This window comes from Panthera onca, chromosome D3 (assembly GCF_046562875.1).
Source record: "Panthera onca isolate mPanOnc1 chromosome D3, mPanOnc1 haplotype 2, whole genome shotgun sequence".
Lineage (NCBI taxonomy): Eukaryota > Metazoa > Chordata > Mammalia > Carnivora > Felidae > Panthera > Panthera onca.
Window position 1 is genome coordinate 26,068,399 of NC_138350.1, and position 19,303 is coordinate 26,087,701.

Below are 19,303 nucleotides of genomic sequence, written 5' to 3' on the forward strand. Positions count from 1 at the left end.
AGGCCTGAGGTTTAAGATGAGTCCATGGAAATAATGCCCCAGGCCAAGGGCATCTCCTGGGTCCCACGTTGTTCCTCGGTGAGGGCTTCTTGATCAGAAACTCTGGAGTCTAGCTAGAGCTGAATTATATGGCTCAGCCTAGAACCAACTCTACCTCCCACTGACCGTCTCTGAAGACAGATGGCCACCTCTGCACAGGAAGTGGCTTAGAGAATGGTATTAATCACACCCAGGCCTCGTGTTACTCACACTGAAGCTTAACATGAAACAGAACACAAGAACAGTGTTCTGGTTATGTTCCTTGAAAGGAGCCCTTATTTTATATAAAGCTGCCAAGACTCCTCAAGCTGAAATAATCAGGTTGAGCCTTCCCTGTGTTTGGGCTCCTCCTAGGGCCATCCCTAATTGTGCGGGAACACACAGGATTATAGCAGGGGACCCTTGGTTTCCGTGTGTCTTCGGCGTGTGACTCCAAAGCCTTTGCTGAGTCTTGAAAATCCCAGGGTCACAGGAGACACAACCCTGGACCAGATGCCCACCAACCATCACCTCCAGCTTTCCTCCCTTACGGAGTGATGGGAAGGACGGCAGCAGATGGGGAATATTTGCCATTTGCAGGCTCCCAAGCTCTTAATTAAGATTTTTCCCTTTGGGTGGTGTTTGACCAGGGCCTGCCTAATTCCCGTATTAGATTCTAAGATTCTTCTAGTTGGTCTCCAGATCCTCCTAATGAGTTACCCATAAGGCCATAGCTGCAGGGGGGCTGGCCCAAGTGGCCGCAACAACCAGACAGAGCAGCGGGCTGGGGCAGGACACAAAGGACAGAGCACACACTTCCCTGTGCCGAAGGGGGAGAAGGACCCGGCGCCCTACCTCTTCTCATAGTCCAGGTCCCCCATCGACCCGTTCATCAGCTGGTTAGGCGTCCATTTCAAGGTCATGACGTCAGCTGTCTGGTGTAGAGACAGGTACCCTGGCACGGCCTCCATATCATCCCTCTGCAGAGAGAGGAGGGCATAGGCTTGGTCAAAGTGCCAGAGTCACAGTGGTCATAGGCCCTGGGCCGTCTGACTCAAGGAGGCATAACCAGATCCAAGGGGTTGGGTCATGCCCTCCAAGGCTACGACCATTTGGAAGATCCTGTACCTCCTTCCAGGGGGCCATGCTAAGCAAAGCAGTCTGCAGCCAACCACCCAGGATGGGTTCTAGAGATGCAGCTCTGAGAGCTGCCCCCCTGCACTTTCACACTCCCACCCACCCCCCAACCAAGGTCCAGGAAGCCCTGCTGCAAGGGCAGAGCCGGGGACTCTTTAGAATCAGGAAGGGGCTCTATCCCTCTTTAATACCACGCTCTCCTTTTTAAAATAATGTTTTAGGGGTGCTTGGGTGGCTCAGTCGGTTGGGCGTTGGACTTCGGTTCAGTTCATGATCTCACGGTCCATGAGTTCGAGCCCCGCATCAGGCTCTGTGCTGACCGCTCGGAGCCTGGAGCCTGCTTCAGATTCAGTGTCTCCCTCTCTCTCTCTGCCCCTGCCCCCGCTTGCACTCTGCCTCTCAAGATAAAATAAAGACAAAAAATTAAAATAAGTAAATAAATGTCTTATTTATTTATTGTGTGTGTGAGAGAGAGAGGGAAGAAGGGTAGAAGAAGAGGGAGAGAGAGAATCCCCGGCAGGCTCCGTGCTGCCAGCGCAGAGCCCAACGCAGGGCTTGAGCTCACCAACCATGAGATCATGACCTGAGCTGGAATCAAGTCAGACGCTCACCTGACGGAGCCACCCAGGCGCCCCAACACCACCCTCTCCTTGACAGGAGTCATTTACCTGGCATCATTTTGGCCAGTCTTAAGGGAGAACAAGAGGGCAGCCGAGTTCTATGCCCCAACCACAGACGTTATCCTGAATCTCCTCCTCCAAACACCCACACCATACTCACTGCCCAGCAGCCTGACCCTCTGTGTTCCCCATGAGCCTGCAGAACTTCTCAGCGGCTCCCTCTGCTTTATCCCAGGTGGGGTGTGGGGGGGGGGGTCTCTCCAAGCCTCACAAATAAAGGACGCAAATTCACCTCAACGACATGTGGAGATGGACAGCCAACATTTACCGAGCACCTAGCATGTCTCAGCTTTACCCACACTGTCTCAAGTTAGCCACTCGTGCCTGCAGCCCCATGACGGAGCACTGCTGCCCTGGGTCATGAACGTTTTCCATGTTTTCCTGTACCTGAAGTGTGGATGTATCTTACAGCAGGTGGCATCTCACCATCGTGGCACAGTGGTCATTGCCTGACCTCCTGCAAACTCGGTCCTAGTTGTTCCTATGTTGTTACTTCACATGCGGAGAACAGGTGCTATTTTAAACGTCTTCAGAAAGATTAGACGGTGAGTCATCTTCGACTTCAAAAGTTTTTGTGTATGCAGAAACACGGGCAGCAGAGCAGTAGAGCACTGATTTGATATTGGCAGAGGAGACACATTATTCACCACTACAGCCATGCCCACAATTCCAGATGGCCTTGCAGAGCAACAACCAAGGACATGCACTTGTGAGAAACGCTGGGCCTCCTACACTCCTGATCAGAGGTCAGCAAGGTTTTTGTATAAAGGGTCAGACGGGGAGTAATTTTGGTTCTGTGAGATATACAGACTCAGGTGCGACCACTCAACTCTGCTGTTACAGTGTGAAAGCAGCCATACACGATAGGTAATGGGCACGGCTCTGTTACAATAAAACTTTATTTGCAAGAACAGGTGGAGCGCTACATTGGGCCCATGGGTTATAGTGTGTTGACCCCTTCTTTGGATGGAACAGTAAACAGTATTTGGGGGTGCTTGGGTGGCTCAGTTCAGTTAAGTGTCTGACTCTTGATTTCGGCTCAGGTCACGATCCCAGGGTCATGGGATCAAGCTGCACATCGGGCTCTGTGCTGGGCACGGAGCCTCCTTGGGATTCTCTCTCTCTCTCTCTCTCTCTCTCTCTCTCTTTCTCTCTCTCTTTCTCTCTCTCTCTGTGTGCAAGTGCACATGCTCTCTCTCTCTCTCACAAAGAAAAAAAAAGAAAACAGTATTTACTAGAAAAATACAAGCAGTGATGACTCTAAGTCAAAAACTGATATAGAACATTAAACCCTGAAATGTGAAGAAATTTTAGGACTGTCTTAACTAATGAATGTCAGTTATAAGTTCCCTTATGCATAGTTAAAAAAGCAATGTATGATTTAAAAAAAACCCTTTTACTTTTTTTTTTAAGTTTATTTATTTACTTCGAGAGAGAGAGAGAGTGAGCTGGGAGGGGGCAGAGAGAGAGAGGGAGAGACAGAATCCCAAGCAGGCTCCACATTGCCAGCCTAGAGCCTGATGCAGGGCTCGATCCCACAGACCACAAGACCATGACCTGAGCCAAAATCCAAGTCGGACACTTCAACCACCTGAGTCACTCAGGCACCCCTAAAAAAAAAACAAAACTCCTTTTATCCAAATCAAAGAGCTCAAAGAACTCTTTCAAAAAGTGTCAAAATTTCCAAGTAATGAGAAAACATCTTCTAGAACTTAGTATCGTTTTTTCACTTCCTGATGGTTATGTTTAAAAATGGAGCATCTTAAATTCATAGCTTCTTAGATGTGAGGAGGTAGGATCTTGTACCCATTGTGATGTGGACATTAAGGCTCGCAGGGAGAAGTGACTCGCTCAGGGTCACCCCGTGATCACAACTGCGACCACAGAGCTAGAGCAACTGGCAGCTTCCTCTGCTTCCTCCCAGCTGAGCCCAAACACCACACTGATCCACACAGTCTCAGGAAGGGAAAGGCAGAGGGGTATCTACTCCTTGAGGGTAGGGGTTTCGTGTGCCTGGCTCACCACCCATCTCTGGGGCTTGCACCAGCCAGGCCTAGAGGTGACTGATAAATGATTCAACTCCCACATCAGGCAGCCTGAATTCAAAGCATGACTCTGCCACTTACTCCCCCCTGTGCACATCTCAGCGTTATCATCTTGGATGACACTACTTGCATCAAATAGTTGCTGGGAGCTTTAAATGAGTTAATATAGTTAAAAGCACTTATGGTGCTTGACACAAAGAAAGCACTCCATAAATATCAACTGTGAAGGGGGCGCCGGGGTGGTTCAGTTGGTTGAGCGTCTGACTTCAGCTCAGGTTGAGATCTCACAACTCGTGAATTCAACTCTGCATTGGGCTCTCTGCTGTCACGGTGAAGCTCACTTTGGATCCTTCGTCCCCCTCTTTCTGCCCCTCCCCCATGCATGTTCTCTCTCAAAAATAAACATTTTAAAAAATATCTCAACCATGAAGATATTTATCCTGATATCCCAAGCATCCAGCACAAGGAAAGTTCAGTATAAATACTTGCTGAATGAGTGAGTGATAACAAAAGAGAATGGATGGATGGACAGCTAGGTGGACAGGTGGGTGGAGAGATGGACTGGAAAATAAATGGATAATTAAATAGATGGATGGACAAATGGATGGATGCAGGTAAAGATGGGTGGATGGATGGATGGATGGATGGGTAGGTGGAAGTAAACATGGGTAGGAAGATGGATGGATAGATGCGTGGATGGATGTAAAGATGAGTGGATGGATGGATGGATGATGTAAAAAAGGATGGATGAATGGATGGGTGGGTGGATGGAAGTAAACATGGGTAGGAAGATGGATGGATGGGTGGATGGATGCCTGGATGGATATAAAGATGAGTGGATGGATGGATGGATGATGTAAAAAAGGATGGATGAATGGATGGGTGAGTGGATGGAAGTAAACATGGGTAGGAAGATGGATGGATGGATGGATGGCTGGGTGGATGGATAAATGGATGGATGGGTAGATGGATGGATGGAAGTAAACATGGGTAGGAAGATGGATGGATGGATGGATGGATGGATGGATATAAAGATGGATGGATGGATGGATGGATGGATGGATGGATGGATGAAAACATGGGTAGGAAGATGGATGGATGGATGGATGGATGGATGGATGGATGGATAGATGGATGGATGGATGGGTAGTTGGATGGATGGAAGTAAACATGGGTAGGAAGATGGATGAATGGGTGGGTGCATGGATGGATGGGTGGATGGATGGATGGATGGGTGGATGGATGGATGGATGGATGGAATTAAACATGGGTAGGAAGATGGATGGATGGGTAGGTGGATTGATGGATGGATGGGTGGATAGATAGATGGATAGATGGGTATTTAGATGGATGGAAGTAAACATGGGTAGGAAGATGGATGGATGGGTGGATGGGTGGATGGGTGGATGGATGGATGGATGGATGGGTGGGTGGGTAGATATAGAGATGGATGGATGGATGGATGGATGGATGGATGGATGGATGAAAACCTGGGTAGGAAGATGGATGAATAGGTGGGTGGATGGATGGATGGATGGGTAGAAGTAAAGATAGGTAGGTAGGTGAATGGATGGATGGATGGATAGAAGCAAATGTTGTCATATGGATGAATGGATGGAGAGATGGAGATGTGGATAGATGGATGGATGAATGGATCAGCAGCCTGGAACCAGAGGGAACTCCTCCTGTACAACCGGAAGCCAGACCCCCTGTGGAAGATCTGGGTCCCAGATCTCTCTCACCGGCTGAACCAGAACGTTGTTCTTGCCATAGAGGAGCGTGGCCCGGGAGTTCTGGTGCAGGGACTCAACATAGTCACGGGCAGAAAGGGATGGTCGGTCGTCCATGCTGCCACTTGAATGTCTCTTCTGGATCTGGCAGGGTGAGGGGAGGTGGAGGGTGAGGCCTGCGGTGACCCTCAATGTCCCACTGCATTCTCCACCTCCACACCAAATCTGGCACTGAGCCCAACTCCCTCCCAGGGCCCCAGAGTCCACCCCTACTCACACAGAGGGCTGGACGCTTGGTGGGTGAGTCCTGCCGCAGGTGCGAGCTGTGGATGCGGTGCCTCTGGACAAGCTCGTCGGCTGAGGGGTCAGTCCAGAAGTGATCTGCAGTCTTCATCTTGGTGTACTCCAGGGCACAGGGCCCCACTGTGGAGCATACAGGGGCTGGGAATCCATAGCCCTGAAAGTCCACCCTCCTGTCTACCCCCAGATGGGCCACCACCTTCACTGCCTCTCCCCTCCAGCCAGTGAGTATGCCCCAGGGTCCTGCTAAGGAGAGTCCAGCACAAGACCCTGAGAGCAAGAGCCAGGGAACAGGTAAGTTTTGATGGAGAAGGCTAGAGGGAAACGAGAGAGGCCCTTAGGAGATGCACCAGTGAGCCAACATCAGAGATCCAGATGAAGCTCAGAGCCCTGGACCACTTACCCAACAAAGACGCAAGGATGGGGCCATCTACCGGGTCCATCAGGAGGGCTTCCTTCTCATAGTATTTACTAGTAAGAGAAAAGGACAGGCAGGTCTGGATGGTAACCAGCAGAGGGCGCACAATTGACACTGACCTGATGCTTAAGAGCAGACTGAGTTCAGCCTCCCTCTTGTTACCCAGTTAACGCTGTAAGCCTCAAATGTCCCATCTGTAAAATGGGGGTAATAAAAACATATATCCTAGGGCCGTCAGAAGGACTTTAGAGGGGCACCTGCATGGTTCAGTTAAGTGTCTGACTCTTGATCTCAGCTCAGGTCTTGATCTCAGGGTCGTGAGTTCACACCTCACGTTGAGCTCCATGCTGGGTGTGAAGCTTACTTAAATTTAAAAAAAAGAAAAAGGGACTTTTGAAAGAGACAACAGATGTGGGCACTTAGTACCATGCTTGGCACTAACTGCTTAATACATGGCTGTGATACAGCCTTAATGAGAGTAACGGGAATAGTAATTAGAAGGCTGCTTCTGGCTGCTTCTATCAGCTTCTATCACGTCTTCCATTTCAGGCGCCAAGTGGCTTGGGAGCTCAGATGATGTCAGCTCTTCTAATATTATTGAGGCAATAAAAGGCTTTTTAGCTGTGGCGTGTACGGAAAAGCTATATTAACAGGACTTCCTGCGTGGATAACTATGTGGATGACGCTGGCCTGACGTGCTCGCAAGCGCCCCCTGGCTTCTGGCTCTTCAAAATCACTTGTCATATGGGCAAGACAATGTTTGTGCTGAGTGTTTTTGGGTTTTGCTTCTTTGTTTGAGTTGTTGTGTAGTGCCTCCTAATTCTCTGCAAACTCCTACAAGCTAGGAACCGAATTTTAGAGTTGGAAAGGACCTTGTTCTACCTTCCCAAGGGATGTCAGGCTCAGAGAGGGTAAGTGACTTCTTGGAGGCCACAGAGCAGGTGGATGCAAGCTATACCCAGCCAGCTTGGGTGTTCCCATCCTACAGCAGGGGTCGAAGAACACAGGATCTGCAGCGAGGCAGACTGAGTGGGAGCCCAGGTCAGCCACTCCCACTCTCACTGTGTGTCCCTGGGCATGTGACGACTACCCTCTCTGAGCTTTAGTGTCCTCAGCTATAAAATGACAAGAATGACAGAACTCACCTGCCCAGGTTGTTGGGAGGATTAAATATTGACCTGCTTTTACAGCAACAGCACAGACTCTGACACCAGGGAGTTCTTGCTAAGGGGTGGCAACATCACTGTAATTTGACCCCAGAGGAATCTTCTATCCACCAGGATATTGGCTGAAGCCGAACGGACATGCTCTGTGCATCCTCAGCAGCAAGTTTATCCATTTTGGTGTCAGATCTGAAGGTAAAACTTCAAGGCACTTTCCACTCTGCCACTCAGTCTCTATGCTGAAAACCAGCACCGTTGCATGATCATAAACCCTGGAAATAGTACCTTAAAAACTAGCAGGGGGGACTGGGGGCAAGATGTGACCATCGAGGGTAGCTCGAGGGAGCTTCTTTGGGGTGGTAGGTTTCACTGGAACAGTTCTATGTTGTGACTGTGGTGTTGGTTATACAGAATTACAGACTGTATTTATACTATGAGTATAATACATATACATATGTAATTTTTATCAAATAGTTAAATAATATATATTTAATTAAATAATACATATATGTATTTATACTGAATTTAACTATGCTAAAATTCCATAGAACTAGACAGAAAAAAATGAGTGTACATAAAGACTAGTGAAATCCAAATAAAGCATGTAGTTTAGTTAACAGTATTGTACCAATGTCAATTTCCTGTTTTGGTATTTGTACTATGGTTATGTAGGATGTGATCACTGAGGGCAGGCGAGAACTCTTTGCGCTAATGTTACAACTTCTATGTGAATCAAAAAAATAAAAAGTTTAGACAAAAAAAAAAAATAAAGAGATAGTTTGGCATTGCTGCTCAAATAAATTACTCATTCCTTCTACCGACTCATTCAGCAGAAAACACAAGGTCATATGCCAAAGGCAAGAGCTCCGGAGGCCTGCACCCATGCGAGGGCACGGGGCAGAGACGTATCACATTTTACTAGAAGGTGAAGAGATTAATTGGACTCCAGAGCCTGGATTTCTTCCAATTTGTCTCCTGCCTCCTGGCTTTGCACCTGCTATTCCCTTGGCTGGGAACACTCTTTTCCCTACCCACTTCACCGGGTTAATGCCTACGTGCCCTTCAAACTGATGATTAACTGCCATGTCTTCTAGGATTCTTTTCCTGACCACCCAGAGGAAGTTAAACACCACCCACCTGACTTGGAATACTCACCACATATTACCACAATTACTATTTTCCTGTTTTCCCTGCAACTATGTGAGGTTTGTGAGAGGAAGGACTCTGCTCTCTCCTTTCATATGTATTTTCCTAGCAAACAGGCAAAGAATAAAAGGTAATCATAATACCCACTGCATGTGAAGATGTGGTTAAACAGGCACTTTCATATACCGGGAGATGAGGAGATTCTCAGATATTTCCCTCATCGTGTTTTCTCCTTCCCACTCCCCCTGTCTATCTCTCTCTCCCCATCTGTCTATGGCTGGAAGGAGTGTTAGCCATGAAGGGTCTCAGGTTATACAAAAGCCCACATTCTTCACTGGCTCCTCTGTGCTCTTAGCATAATATCCAAGCTCTTAACATGACAGTTAAGACCAACGTATCTCCAACATCTCAGTTACTGCCTGGCACATGGTAGGTGCCCATTAAATATTTACTGGATGAATGAATGCATGGATGAATGCTTGCCAAGAGTACTCACGGTCTACAACCTTTACACCAGGTTAATCTGAGCTAGAATAGAAAATGTAAAAAAAGTATCATACATTCCGAAAACACTGTGTACTCACTAACTCCCCTTCTCACCTCTTCTCCAGAATGGCAACAATCCCTATCCCATTTATTAAAAGAGCAGCAGAGACACAGAGAAGCTACATGACTCTTCTAGGACCACAGTTAGCAAGTAGACTGTAGGCTTAATGCATGGGAGGAAAAAGATCCCTAAGATTGCAAGATCCTTGTTCCTCAGTCCGAATTTGAAGATCCTATATTATCAGGAAGTACCTGAATAGTCCCAGGTTCTAAGCTGAGCTCATTTAGAGGCAAACATCCAGAAGGCCTTTATCTAACTGCTTTCAAATCAAGTGCACGTCAACAGGAGAGAAAAGAAAGTTGCTTTGTGCCATAGGGTGCAGTTCCCAAAATGGCCAGAAGGTGGCGCCAGAGCACGCCACGGCGGCTGCTCTTTCTCACTCACCTGCTGTTTTCCACCAGGTAATGCACAATTTTGTCCAGGACCTTCTCAAACAAAGCAGTGCGGATCCACAGGTGCTTGATGGCAAGTGGGGACAGGCTGGGCAGCTTCGGCAGCTTCCGCACATTCTCCTGGAGGCCCTGAATCTGGTTTCGCCTTCAAGACCAGTACAGAAGGAGGAGGAATATTTGCAAAAAAGGAGATCCAACAGGACCAATGTGCAAACAGCAAAACGCCCAACCTCTCTAGGGAATGAAGGAACGGCAACTAAAACAACAACAAAAGCCCACATTGCTCCTGGCAAGTGGGTGACATGTTGAAAAAATGAGAACACCCAGTGAGTGTGAAGATGCGATAAAACAGACACCTTCGTATACTGTTGATGGGCAAGCCAGATTCTCATAGCGGTACTTCTCTTCATCTCTCTCTCTCATTCCCTCTATCCCCTTCCCTCTCTCATGAATGAGCGATTGCATGAATGAAATGAATGGCTCTCCCTTACCACCTGGCATGGGTATCTCTAATTCCTCCATGAGAAAGTCATTCCCGATATTACGGAAGGCCCATGGAAATCGCTCCCTTTCGGAAGTTATCAGCAAACACTTGGGAATTTAGCATACGGACTGGAAGGCACCTTGAAGACCAAGTGGCTGAGGAGTCTGATTCCGAAAGGGAGCCGGTGACGCTAAGTCCACAGCCTTGCCCGTCCCACAGTTCTGGCCAGCAGCTCTGGGCCGGCACAGCCTGCAAGGGAGGGAAAGGACCATCTCCCACCCGCTGAGGTGGAGTGATCACCCACGGCACACACAGCATGTGCGCCTCTCTCTCCCTTCTCTTGCCCGTCACACACACGGCGAATCAATCCACACATTCTTTCCCGGGAAGCCCAATCACGGCTCCGGGATCTTTCACAACAAGGTCCTGTGGGCGGCTGCTAGCACCAACGGAAGCTGAAACCTCTTTGCCAGCCCTGACCAGGCTCCAGACCGCGGCTCTGGCGTAGAGTCAAACTGTGCGGTCGGGACTCTGGTGGGAGGTTCTCGCGTACATGCCCTCAGGCCCTGAGCCCTCCCCCCAGGAAATCAGCCCTCCAGCCGTGTGAGTGAAGTCACCGTCCCCCTTGTTGTCTCAGTGTCAGTATCTGGTCCATGCAGATGGAGACCACAGTAGTTTCATTAAACTTGGTCTTCCTGCATGTGGAATGGGTTTGGCTAACAGCAGACACTCATTCAACAATCATTTCTTGAGCATTTTACCAGGTGCTGGGCACTGTCCAGACACTGGGGACAAAATGGGGAATAACAGATTTTAGTGGCCTGTTTTCGTGGAGTTCAGAGCCAAGGAGGAGAGATAGACAACAATCAAGTAAAAAGTACACAAAGGAATGAATAATTAGAGGTGATGATAACCACAGGAGAGAAATACACAGAGTGATATGTAAGAGAAATGGGGTGAGGGTTGGAGTTTATCCTTAACTGGGGGAAAGCCTGAATGATGACAAGGCACCAGCCCTGGAAGATGAGGCGTGTGAACCGGGTGGTAAGTAGAGCATGTGCAAAGGCCCCGGGGTAGGAGAGTCTGGCGGGTTTGAGGAGCGAAAGCAGAGTGCAGACAGTGCCAGGAGGTGCGGGTTCTGGCAGAGCTCAGGGAGGAGCCTGGACTGTCCCCTGCGGGAACGCTCCAGCCCATACCCCATGCTCCGCACTCACGCGCTCTCCATCAGCTGTTCCAGGTCCTGCACCTTGCGGCTCAGCTCTTCGGCCGGTGGGAAGTTCTTGCCCACTTTCATGAAGAGAGCTGCAATCTTGTTGCTGCGCAGAAAGCCAGCCGCCCGCCGCCGCAGCCCATGCAGGACGCAGGCCTCTACAGCCGCTGCAGGGACACAATGGTCAGCAGGCCCTGCCCTACCCGTGCTCCCCAGCACCCAGCCCAGCTCAGGTCTTCAGCCACACAGAGGCGCCTTGGAGAGCGGGGCGCCCCAGAATCGCGAAATCCACGAAAGCATCAAAGGAAAATCACGTACGTCTCTCTGCCTTCCACTCCCTCAAAAGGGAGCAGGAGAGCTTAGCAGTTAACCTGTGTTTGCTGCCCGAGGTCAGACTGTGTTCATATCCTCTCCCAGACACTAACCAGCTGCGTGACCTTGGGCAATGACTTCCTCTCTCTGTGTCTCAGTATCCTCATCTGTGAAATGGGGATAGTACGAACAGGCATCTGACATGGTTGCAGCAAGCGAGGTGGGGAAAATGCATGGCAAGCGCTTCACATAGTTGGGCACAGAGTGAGCGCTTTAGGGATGTTAGCTATTACTCCTGTCAGTGAGGGAGGGGAGGCTGACCACAGGACTGGTGGGCTTTATCTGGGCTGAAGAATCACATGATCGTCACCACTATTGTGATTCCAGGAACAGCTAACATTATGGATGCCATTCCATCTCTGCCACAGCCAAGGAAGAAAGGAACGCCATCTCCATTTCTCAGATGTGGAAACTGAGGCCCTAAGAGGGGAACTGAATTGCCCAGGGCCACCCAGACGAGCTGGGATCCAAACCCAGGTCTGAGCCCAAAGTGTGCTCACAACACTTGTGCCGCCACAACGGATCTGAAGACAGAGGACTGTCATCATCTTCCCATGTCTGTGTTTCCCCTGGACACCCCGCCCAGCCCTGCTCAGAGCAGGAGACCTGGGCAGTAGCCTGGGCTCTATCACTAACTTGCTATGTGACCTCAGGCAAATCGCTTTCCCTCTCTGGGCCTTAGTGTCTTCCCCCCACCCCCCTCCCCCCCGGGAAACAGTCCCTGTGCAGGCCATTCTGATGGCCCCAGTCTTATTTCTGGTACTTTCAGCAGCACTTTATTGAGTATTTTCTTATCTTCTGTCTTACACAGCAGACTGGGAGGGAGCTCACTCTGGTATATCATAGGAGCATAATCGATGTTGATGGAAAAACTAAGCATATTATAAGAGCTACTCCTTATTGGGTATCTGCTGGGTGTGAGACCAGTGTTAAGGTTTACCTTACCTAATCCTTGTGGAAAAAACCCAAGAAGTGAGCGTTCTAGTTACTGTGACTCCACAGAAGGAATACTCCAGCAGTCTGAGGGTTAAGAGCCTGGCCAAGGTTATGTTGCACGCAAGGAGAAACACTGAGAGGTTTGGTGCAATTGCTTGTCTTGGTTTATTTTTGTTGGCAATTATTTGACTTTTTTCAAAACGTTATGATTATAGTTTTTCTTTTAAGGACGGTCCACGCCCAACGTGGGGCTTGAACTCACAACGTTGAGCTCCAGAGTCACGTGCTCTACTGAATGAGCCAGCCAGGTGCCCCGGCGATTACTTGGCTTTGAACGGAGGCCCACCCTACTGCCTCATCTGCCCCTGGGTTTAATATATTCTGGGTGAGCCTCTCGGAAATAGCTTCATTTCTGCTTTTGCACACACTACACTTGTGTTTAGACTGCAGTAAGTTAATGAACTGTTCAAGCACTGGAGACATGCCTCGCGTCTTTCTGACAACGGCTCGTAAGGCACAATGGAGCAGAGACACCACAGGGAGCCCCTGCAGGCCTCACCCTGCAGTAACATCACCCTTCCTCCCTCATCCAAACACTGGGGCTGGACTTAGAGAATCATGATTTTTATCCCGTTCTATTCCTCTAAATCTTCAACAGGTGAGCACGGTCGCACACTCTGAAGTATGCCTACTATTTTCTTTGCAAATAAAGATGTCCAGGATAAAAAAAAAATTAGCATATATACATTCTCATGTTAACATTTATGCGTATATACACATGTACACATGCAGACTTATATATATATATATATATACACCTATATATACACATACAAGTATATAAACACACACACACACACACATATATATGTAATTTAAATAAACATATCTCACTTTAAAAAGAAATTTGGGGGCGCCTGGGTGGCTCAGTCGGTTAAGCGTCCGACTTTGGCTCAGGTCATGATCTCATGGTTCATGGGTTCGGGGCCCGCATCAGACTCTGTGCTCACAGCGTAGAGCCTGCTTGAGATTCTGTCTCTCTTCCTCTCTCTCTGCCCTCTCTCTGCCCACACATTCTCTCTCCAAATAAACGTAATTTTTCTTTTTTTTTTTTTTTTTTTTGCCAAGGTCACCCAACAAACAAATGGCAGAGGAGGGATTTGAACCCAGGTCTGCCTGGCTGCAAAGGGGCTAAACTGATAGCAGTGGGCTCCCAGGTCACAGCATGTGCTCCCATGGGTAGTGCCTCCAGCCATCTGGATGAAGCTGAGGGCCGACCAGGTCTCCTCGCTCTGGCCTCTCCTCGGAGCGAAGAGCGCGAGAGGGGAGATACAGCACGTCCTCCATTGCGAGACACTCCAGTCATGGAATGAAAGGTTTTCAGGCAGAAAGAAACATTCCTGCTTATACATACACATGGATTAGAAGCTGAACCCTGACTGTGGGGACACGTAAAACATTTGTCTGTAGCCATTGTGGAAGGACAGTTAAGAACCTGGCAGCACGGTTATTTATTTCTGGAATCTTGTGAGCACAGCTGGTTCAAGGATACAAGTTAAGCTCCGAGCCCTAGGCCTGCCTCCTCTGCTGAGCCAGCTGGACATGATCCCTTAGGATGGATCAATGGCTCCCGACTCCCTATGTCTTTAAGGCCCATCCATCCTCCCCCTTCATTTGGCAACAGCCACAGGCAGGGTGAGGAAAGGGTGCAGAGTCTGTCGTCAGATGCGAGACCAACGTCACTAGGGGGATGGGTAGCCGTGAACTGAGCCCACACGAGGGGAAGGCAGTCCCTCCAGCGTCAGCAGTGACTAACTCTTGCTGGGTACACAGGCCATTCTTCCTTTCTTCTCTCGACTTCTCCGTGGTTCCAAATTCCCTCACAGAGACCCCCGGGAATCCAAAAATAACTTCAGAGTCACAAAGTCAAAACACAGTGTGAGAATCCTTGCACAAAGACACCACTCCCCCAAGGCAGCCCACAGAGAAAAAAGCCCCTTTCCACGTCAGGGTCCACGGACTCACCACAGAAGGAGATGATGTGGCTGCTGTCCTCGTGGACGAACTTCCGTGTGACTGCCTCCTCCATGATCTGCTTCACCTGCAAGGGCAGAGGCAGTTGGACGGGGAGACCCAAACGCGACCCAGGGTGCGGTCATCCCCAAGGGCCGTGTCGTCCTTCCTGGCCCTCTGAGGCCATCTGGGGTGCTTTGATAACTTCTCTCCTTCCATGCCCTCCTCATGGCGCCTTCTGTAAGTCTGAGGCCTGGGGCCTGTGAGAGCATCATGTTTTACTGAATTATTTCTTCAGGCCCTCTGCCTAGCTGGTTCTTCTCAGGTGTCACACGAAATGTCATCTTCCTTGAGCCCCTTATCTGACACAGCCCTCCCCTGACACCACTCACACCTCGTTACAGTCCCTTCTGGGTACATATGCTATTCCTGTCCTGTTTGCTTGCTTACTATTACCTTCTTCTAAGATATAAATTCCCTGAGGCCAGGGCCTCACCTATCTTGTTCACTTCTGTATCCATGGAGACCAAAACAGTGCCTGGCACATAGCAGGTGCTCAATAAATATTTTTGGAAGCAGGGAAAGAAAGAAAGAAAGAAAGAAAGAAAGAAAGAAAGAAAGGGAGGGAGGGAGGAAGGAAGAAAGAAAAAAAGAAAAAAAGAAAGAAAGAAAGAAAGAAAGAAAGAAAGAAAGAAAGAAAAAGAAGGAAGGAAGGAAGGAAGGAAGGAAGGAAGGAAGGGGAAACAAGTATATAAAAGAATCGGGAAGGTATAGTGATAAATCAGGCCTGGAATCTAGCAGCTCTGGGTTCCAATCCCTGCTCAGGCACCTACCAGTTGGGTCTGTGATCTCAATTTGGGAAACCGAGGCTCAGCAAAGTGAAGCAAACTTGCCCAGAGAAGTAAAGCTGGCCCAGAGCAGACACCAAATTCCAGGCTGTCTGACTCCCTGGGGGTGTGTTTTCCTACTATCCTCACACGCTCAACAAATCTTTTTTGAGCGCCCCTGATGCACCAGGAGTGAGGGACACAGTGCTGAAAGGGCAGCTGTGCCTCTGCTCACAGAGATGACTCTCCAGTGGCCTGAACACCCTTCTGCTTTGCTGGATTCTGGCCCCCAGTCTGCCCAGCGTCACCATGGGGCTTTAGTCATGCATTTCTCCTCTCTAGAGGCTCAGTTTCCCCACCTTGAGGTTGAGGAGGCCAAGAGAGATGACCTCAAAGGCCGGTCCCAGCTCTGCATCGCCAGGGCTGCGACATGGGGTAACAGGAGCAGTTCTGAATCCAACCCCCTCCATGAGCAGCCACTCCCTTCCTGGCTGCCCCGTGGCCTACTCGGCCTCAGCCAGGCCATCTCAGCAGTGCACCCACCGGAGAGTGATCGCAGGCTCTCCATGCCCCTCTCCCCTTCCTTGCAGTTGCCTCCTGGAGGGGAAAACAGAACTCAGAGCATCCCTGGCCATGCCCTGCAGTGTCTGCCCCACACAACCGAGTCAGCACTCACCCCGTGAACAGCGCTGACCTCTGAGCTAAGTGAGCTCTAAGCTGGGCTTCGTCAGCAGCATTTCCAAGTCTGAAAACTACCTAGCCAGACCCCTGGAATCAGCCCTGTTTACAGGTGTGGAAACTTGAGGGTCGGGAGGCAAACTGGCCTACTGAAGGCCACAAAGCTAGGAAGCCATGGCTGGACTTTTGGCTTAGGACTTTTTTTCCCCCCCATCTCAGCTCCAGGTGCCATATCCTGGCCACTGTGGCTACTGATTGTGTTTCCACAGTCAAATCACATCACCTCTCTGAACCTTAGTTTTCTCACTGGGTGAAGGGCGTATAGGAACATCACCTGCCTCATGGGGCTGCGGGAAGACTGAACAAGGTAACGCACACCATGTGCTGAGCACAGAGCCTGGCACACAGGGTGCCTGCAGTGTTACTTGCCTAAAACCTCACCTGGTCTCTCTATTCTGGCTGAAACAGTAACCTGTTCAGGAGAATAAAATTCCCCTGCTTCCAGCGTCCCCACAGTGGCTGCTCTCGAACACCCATCAGATTGATAAGCACAGAGCCTGACGCGGGGCTTGAACCCACGACTGTGAGATCATGACCTGAACCTTAAGACACTCTTTTTTTTTTTTTTTAAACGCTTATATATTTTTGGAGAGACAGAGCATGAGTGGGGGAGGGACAGGGAAAGAGAGAGGCACAGAATCTGAAGCAGGTTCCAGGCTCCAAGCTGTCAGCACAAAGCCCAACGTGGGGCTCGAACTCACGAACCGTGAGATCATGACGTGAGCCGAAGTCAGTCCCTCGACTGACTGAGCCACCCAGGTGCCCCCATAAGTGACTCTTATATTCAGAGAACAAACTGAAGGTTGCTGGAGGGGAGGTGGGTGGGGGGATGGGCTAAATGGGTGATGGGCATTAAGGAGGGTGCTTGTTGGGATGAGCACTGGGTGTTGTATGTAAGCCAGTTTGGCAATAAATTATATTTAAAAAAAAAAAAAGAGAGAGACACTCAACTGACTGAGCCACCCAGGTGCCCCAAACCATACACAGCCTCCAACAACCAACGGGTCAAAGAAGAAATCACAAGAGAAATCAGCAAGTATCTTGAGACAAATGGAAAGGAAAAGGCAACGTATCAAAATCCAGGGGATGTAAAGAAAGCAGGGTACAAGGGGCATTTACAGCTGGAAGTGCTTATGTTCAAACAACAAGGAAGGTCTCCAATCAACAGTCTAACTTGACACCTCGAGGAACTACAGAGGAACAAACAAAACCCAAAGCTAGCAGAAGGAAGGTCATCGCAATGTCACAGCAGAGATAAACAAAAGAAAGAGAAGAAATACAAGGGTAGGTTTTAACAAAACCAAGAGTTGAGTCTTCCAAAAGATCAGCAGAATTGACAAACCTTTAAGCCAGACTGACTAAGAGCAAAAAATAAAAGAGAGGGAGAGAGAAAGACTCGACAAAAATCAGAATTAACACCAATCCTCCTCAAATTCTTCTAAAATAATAATAATAATGGAAGAGGAGGGAATACTTGCGTTGCATGAGGCTGACATTACCTTGGAAAGCAAAGCCAAGCAAGTCATGACACGAACACTGGAGACCAATGTCTCCAAAGAGTGACTCCGTCAGAAGGCTCAACAAAACACTGGCAAACAGAATTCGGCAGGATCCGGAGAGCTCCACAAGCGCCATGACCAAGTAGGATTTACTGCTAAGATGCAGCGAGGGTTCAAGGCACAAAAACCGACCAACGCAAGACACCAGCATTAACATAACGAAGAGAAAAGTACCACATGGACATCGCGGCTGAAACAGAAAAAGAATGTGGCAAAATTCAACACCCGTTCATCATAAAAACTCTCACCAAACTAGGAACAGGAAGAAACTACCGGTCACGTATGAAAGTCATGTATGAAAAACCCAGAGTTACCATCCCATGCGATGGTGGAAGACTGAAAGTTTTTCCTTCAAAGTCAAGAGCAAGACAAAGACACCTCTGCTCGCCTCTTTTACTTCACGTAGCATTGGAAGCTCTAGCCAGATGAATTAGGACAAGGAAAAGAAGCCAAAGGTATGCAAATCAGAAAGAAAGAAGGAAAATGATCTCGGTTGATCTTATGCCCGGAAAACCCCAGAAACTCCACAAGAAAACTGTTAGCAGCCATAAATAAATTCAGCAATGTTGCAGGATACAAAACCCAAACGTGAAAATTAGCTGTATTTCTAAACACTACCGATGAACAATCCTAAAACAAAATGTTAAATATTCTGTTTACAATAGCATCAAAAACAGGGGTGCCTGGGTGGCTCAGTCAGTTAAGCGTCCAACTTCAGTGGAGGTCGTGAGCTCGCGGTTTCGGAGTTCGAGCCCCATGTCGGGCTCTGTGCTGATAGTATGGAGCCTGCTTCGGATTCTCTCTCTCTGCCCCTCCCCTGCTCATGCTCTCTCTCTCTGTCTCAAAAATAAAGAAACACTAAAAAAAAAAAAAGTAGCATCCAAAAGAATAAAATACTTAGGGATAAACTTAACCAAGGAGGTGAAAGACCTGTATATTGAAAGCTACAGTAAACCTGCTGAGAGAACTTTATTATTATTATTATTATTGTTGTTGTTATTTTTAATGTTTATTCACTTTTGAAGGAGAAAGAGACAAAGCATGAGCAGGGGAGGGGCACAGAGAGAGAGGCAGGCTCCAGGCTCTGGACTGTCAGCACAGAGCCCGATGCAGGGCTCGAACCCACAAGCTGTGAGATCACGACCTGAGCCGAAGTTGGATGCACAACCGACTAAGCCACCCAGGAACCCCGAGAGAACTTTTTAAAGATGCAAATAAATGGAAAGGCTTCCCATGTGTTCAGAGATCGAAAGACTTAATATTGTTGTCAATAAAACCCAAAGCAATCTACGTGTAATCGCCATCAAAATCCCAATGGCATTTTGTTGATGTTGTTTTGGCGTGGTGTTTTTGTTTTTTGTTTTTGGTTTTGGGTTTTTTTTGCAGAAAAAGGAAAATCTATCCTAAAAGTCATAAGGACTCCCATGAATAGGCAAAGCAATCTTGAAAAGGAAGAACAAAGCTAGAAGTTTGGCATTTCCTGACTTCAAACTTCATTATAAAACTATGGTAATAAAAATACTAGCAT

At 48.6% G+C, this 19,303-nt stretch overlaps 1 protein-coding gene across 12 annotated transcripts in view; it reads right to left on the minus strand.

Annotated features, from left to right (window-relative positions):
• Positions 1–19,303, minus strand: part of SGSM1 (small G protein signaling modulator 1) — a 496,957-nt gene that overhangs the window by 55,814 nt on the left and 421,840 nt on the right. For 8 of the 12 annotated variants that reach the window (XR_014135861.1, XM_081790750.1, XM_081790751.1 and 5 more), the window contains 7 exons: positions 14,664–14,739; positions 11,335–11,497; positions 9,629–9,781; positions 6,314–6,381; positions 5,888–6,033; positions 5,623–5,754; positions 874–998 (listed from right to left, as the gene is read on the minus strand). Coding sequence is in view for 11 of the 12 variants with exons in the window: in XM_081790750.1 (XP_081646876.1) it covers positions 874–998; positions 5,623–5,754; positions 5,888–6,033; positions 6,314–6,381; positions 9,629–9,781; positions 11,335–11,497; positions 14,664–14,739 (863 nt within the window). In the remaining variant the exon portion in view is untranslated. Of the gene's footprint in view, positions 1–873; positions 999–5,622; positions 5,755–5,887; positions 6,034–6,313; positions 6,382–8,646; positions 8,743–9,628; positions 10,872–11,334; positions 11,498–14,663; positions 14,740–19,303 lie in introns of those variants that run through there. The other 4 variants (XM_081790748.1, XM_078435578.2, XM_078435579.2 and 1 more) reach the window with 4 other exon arrangements.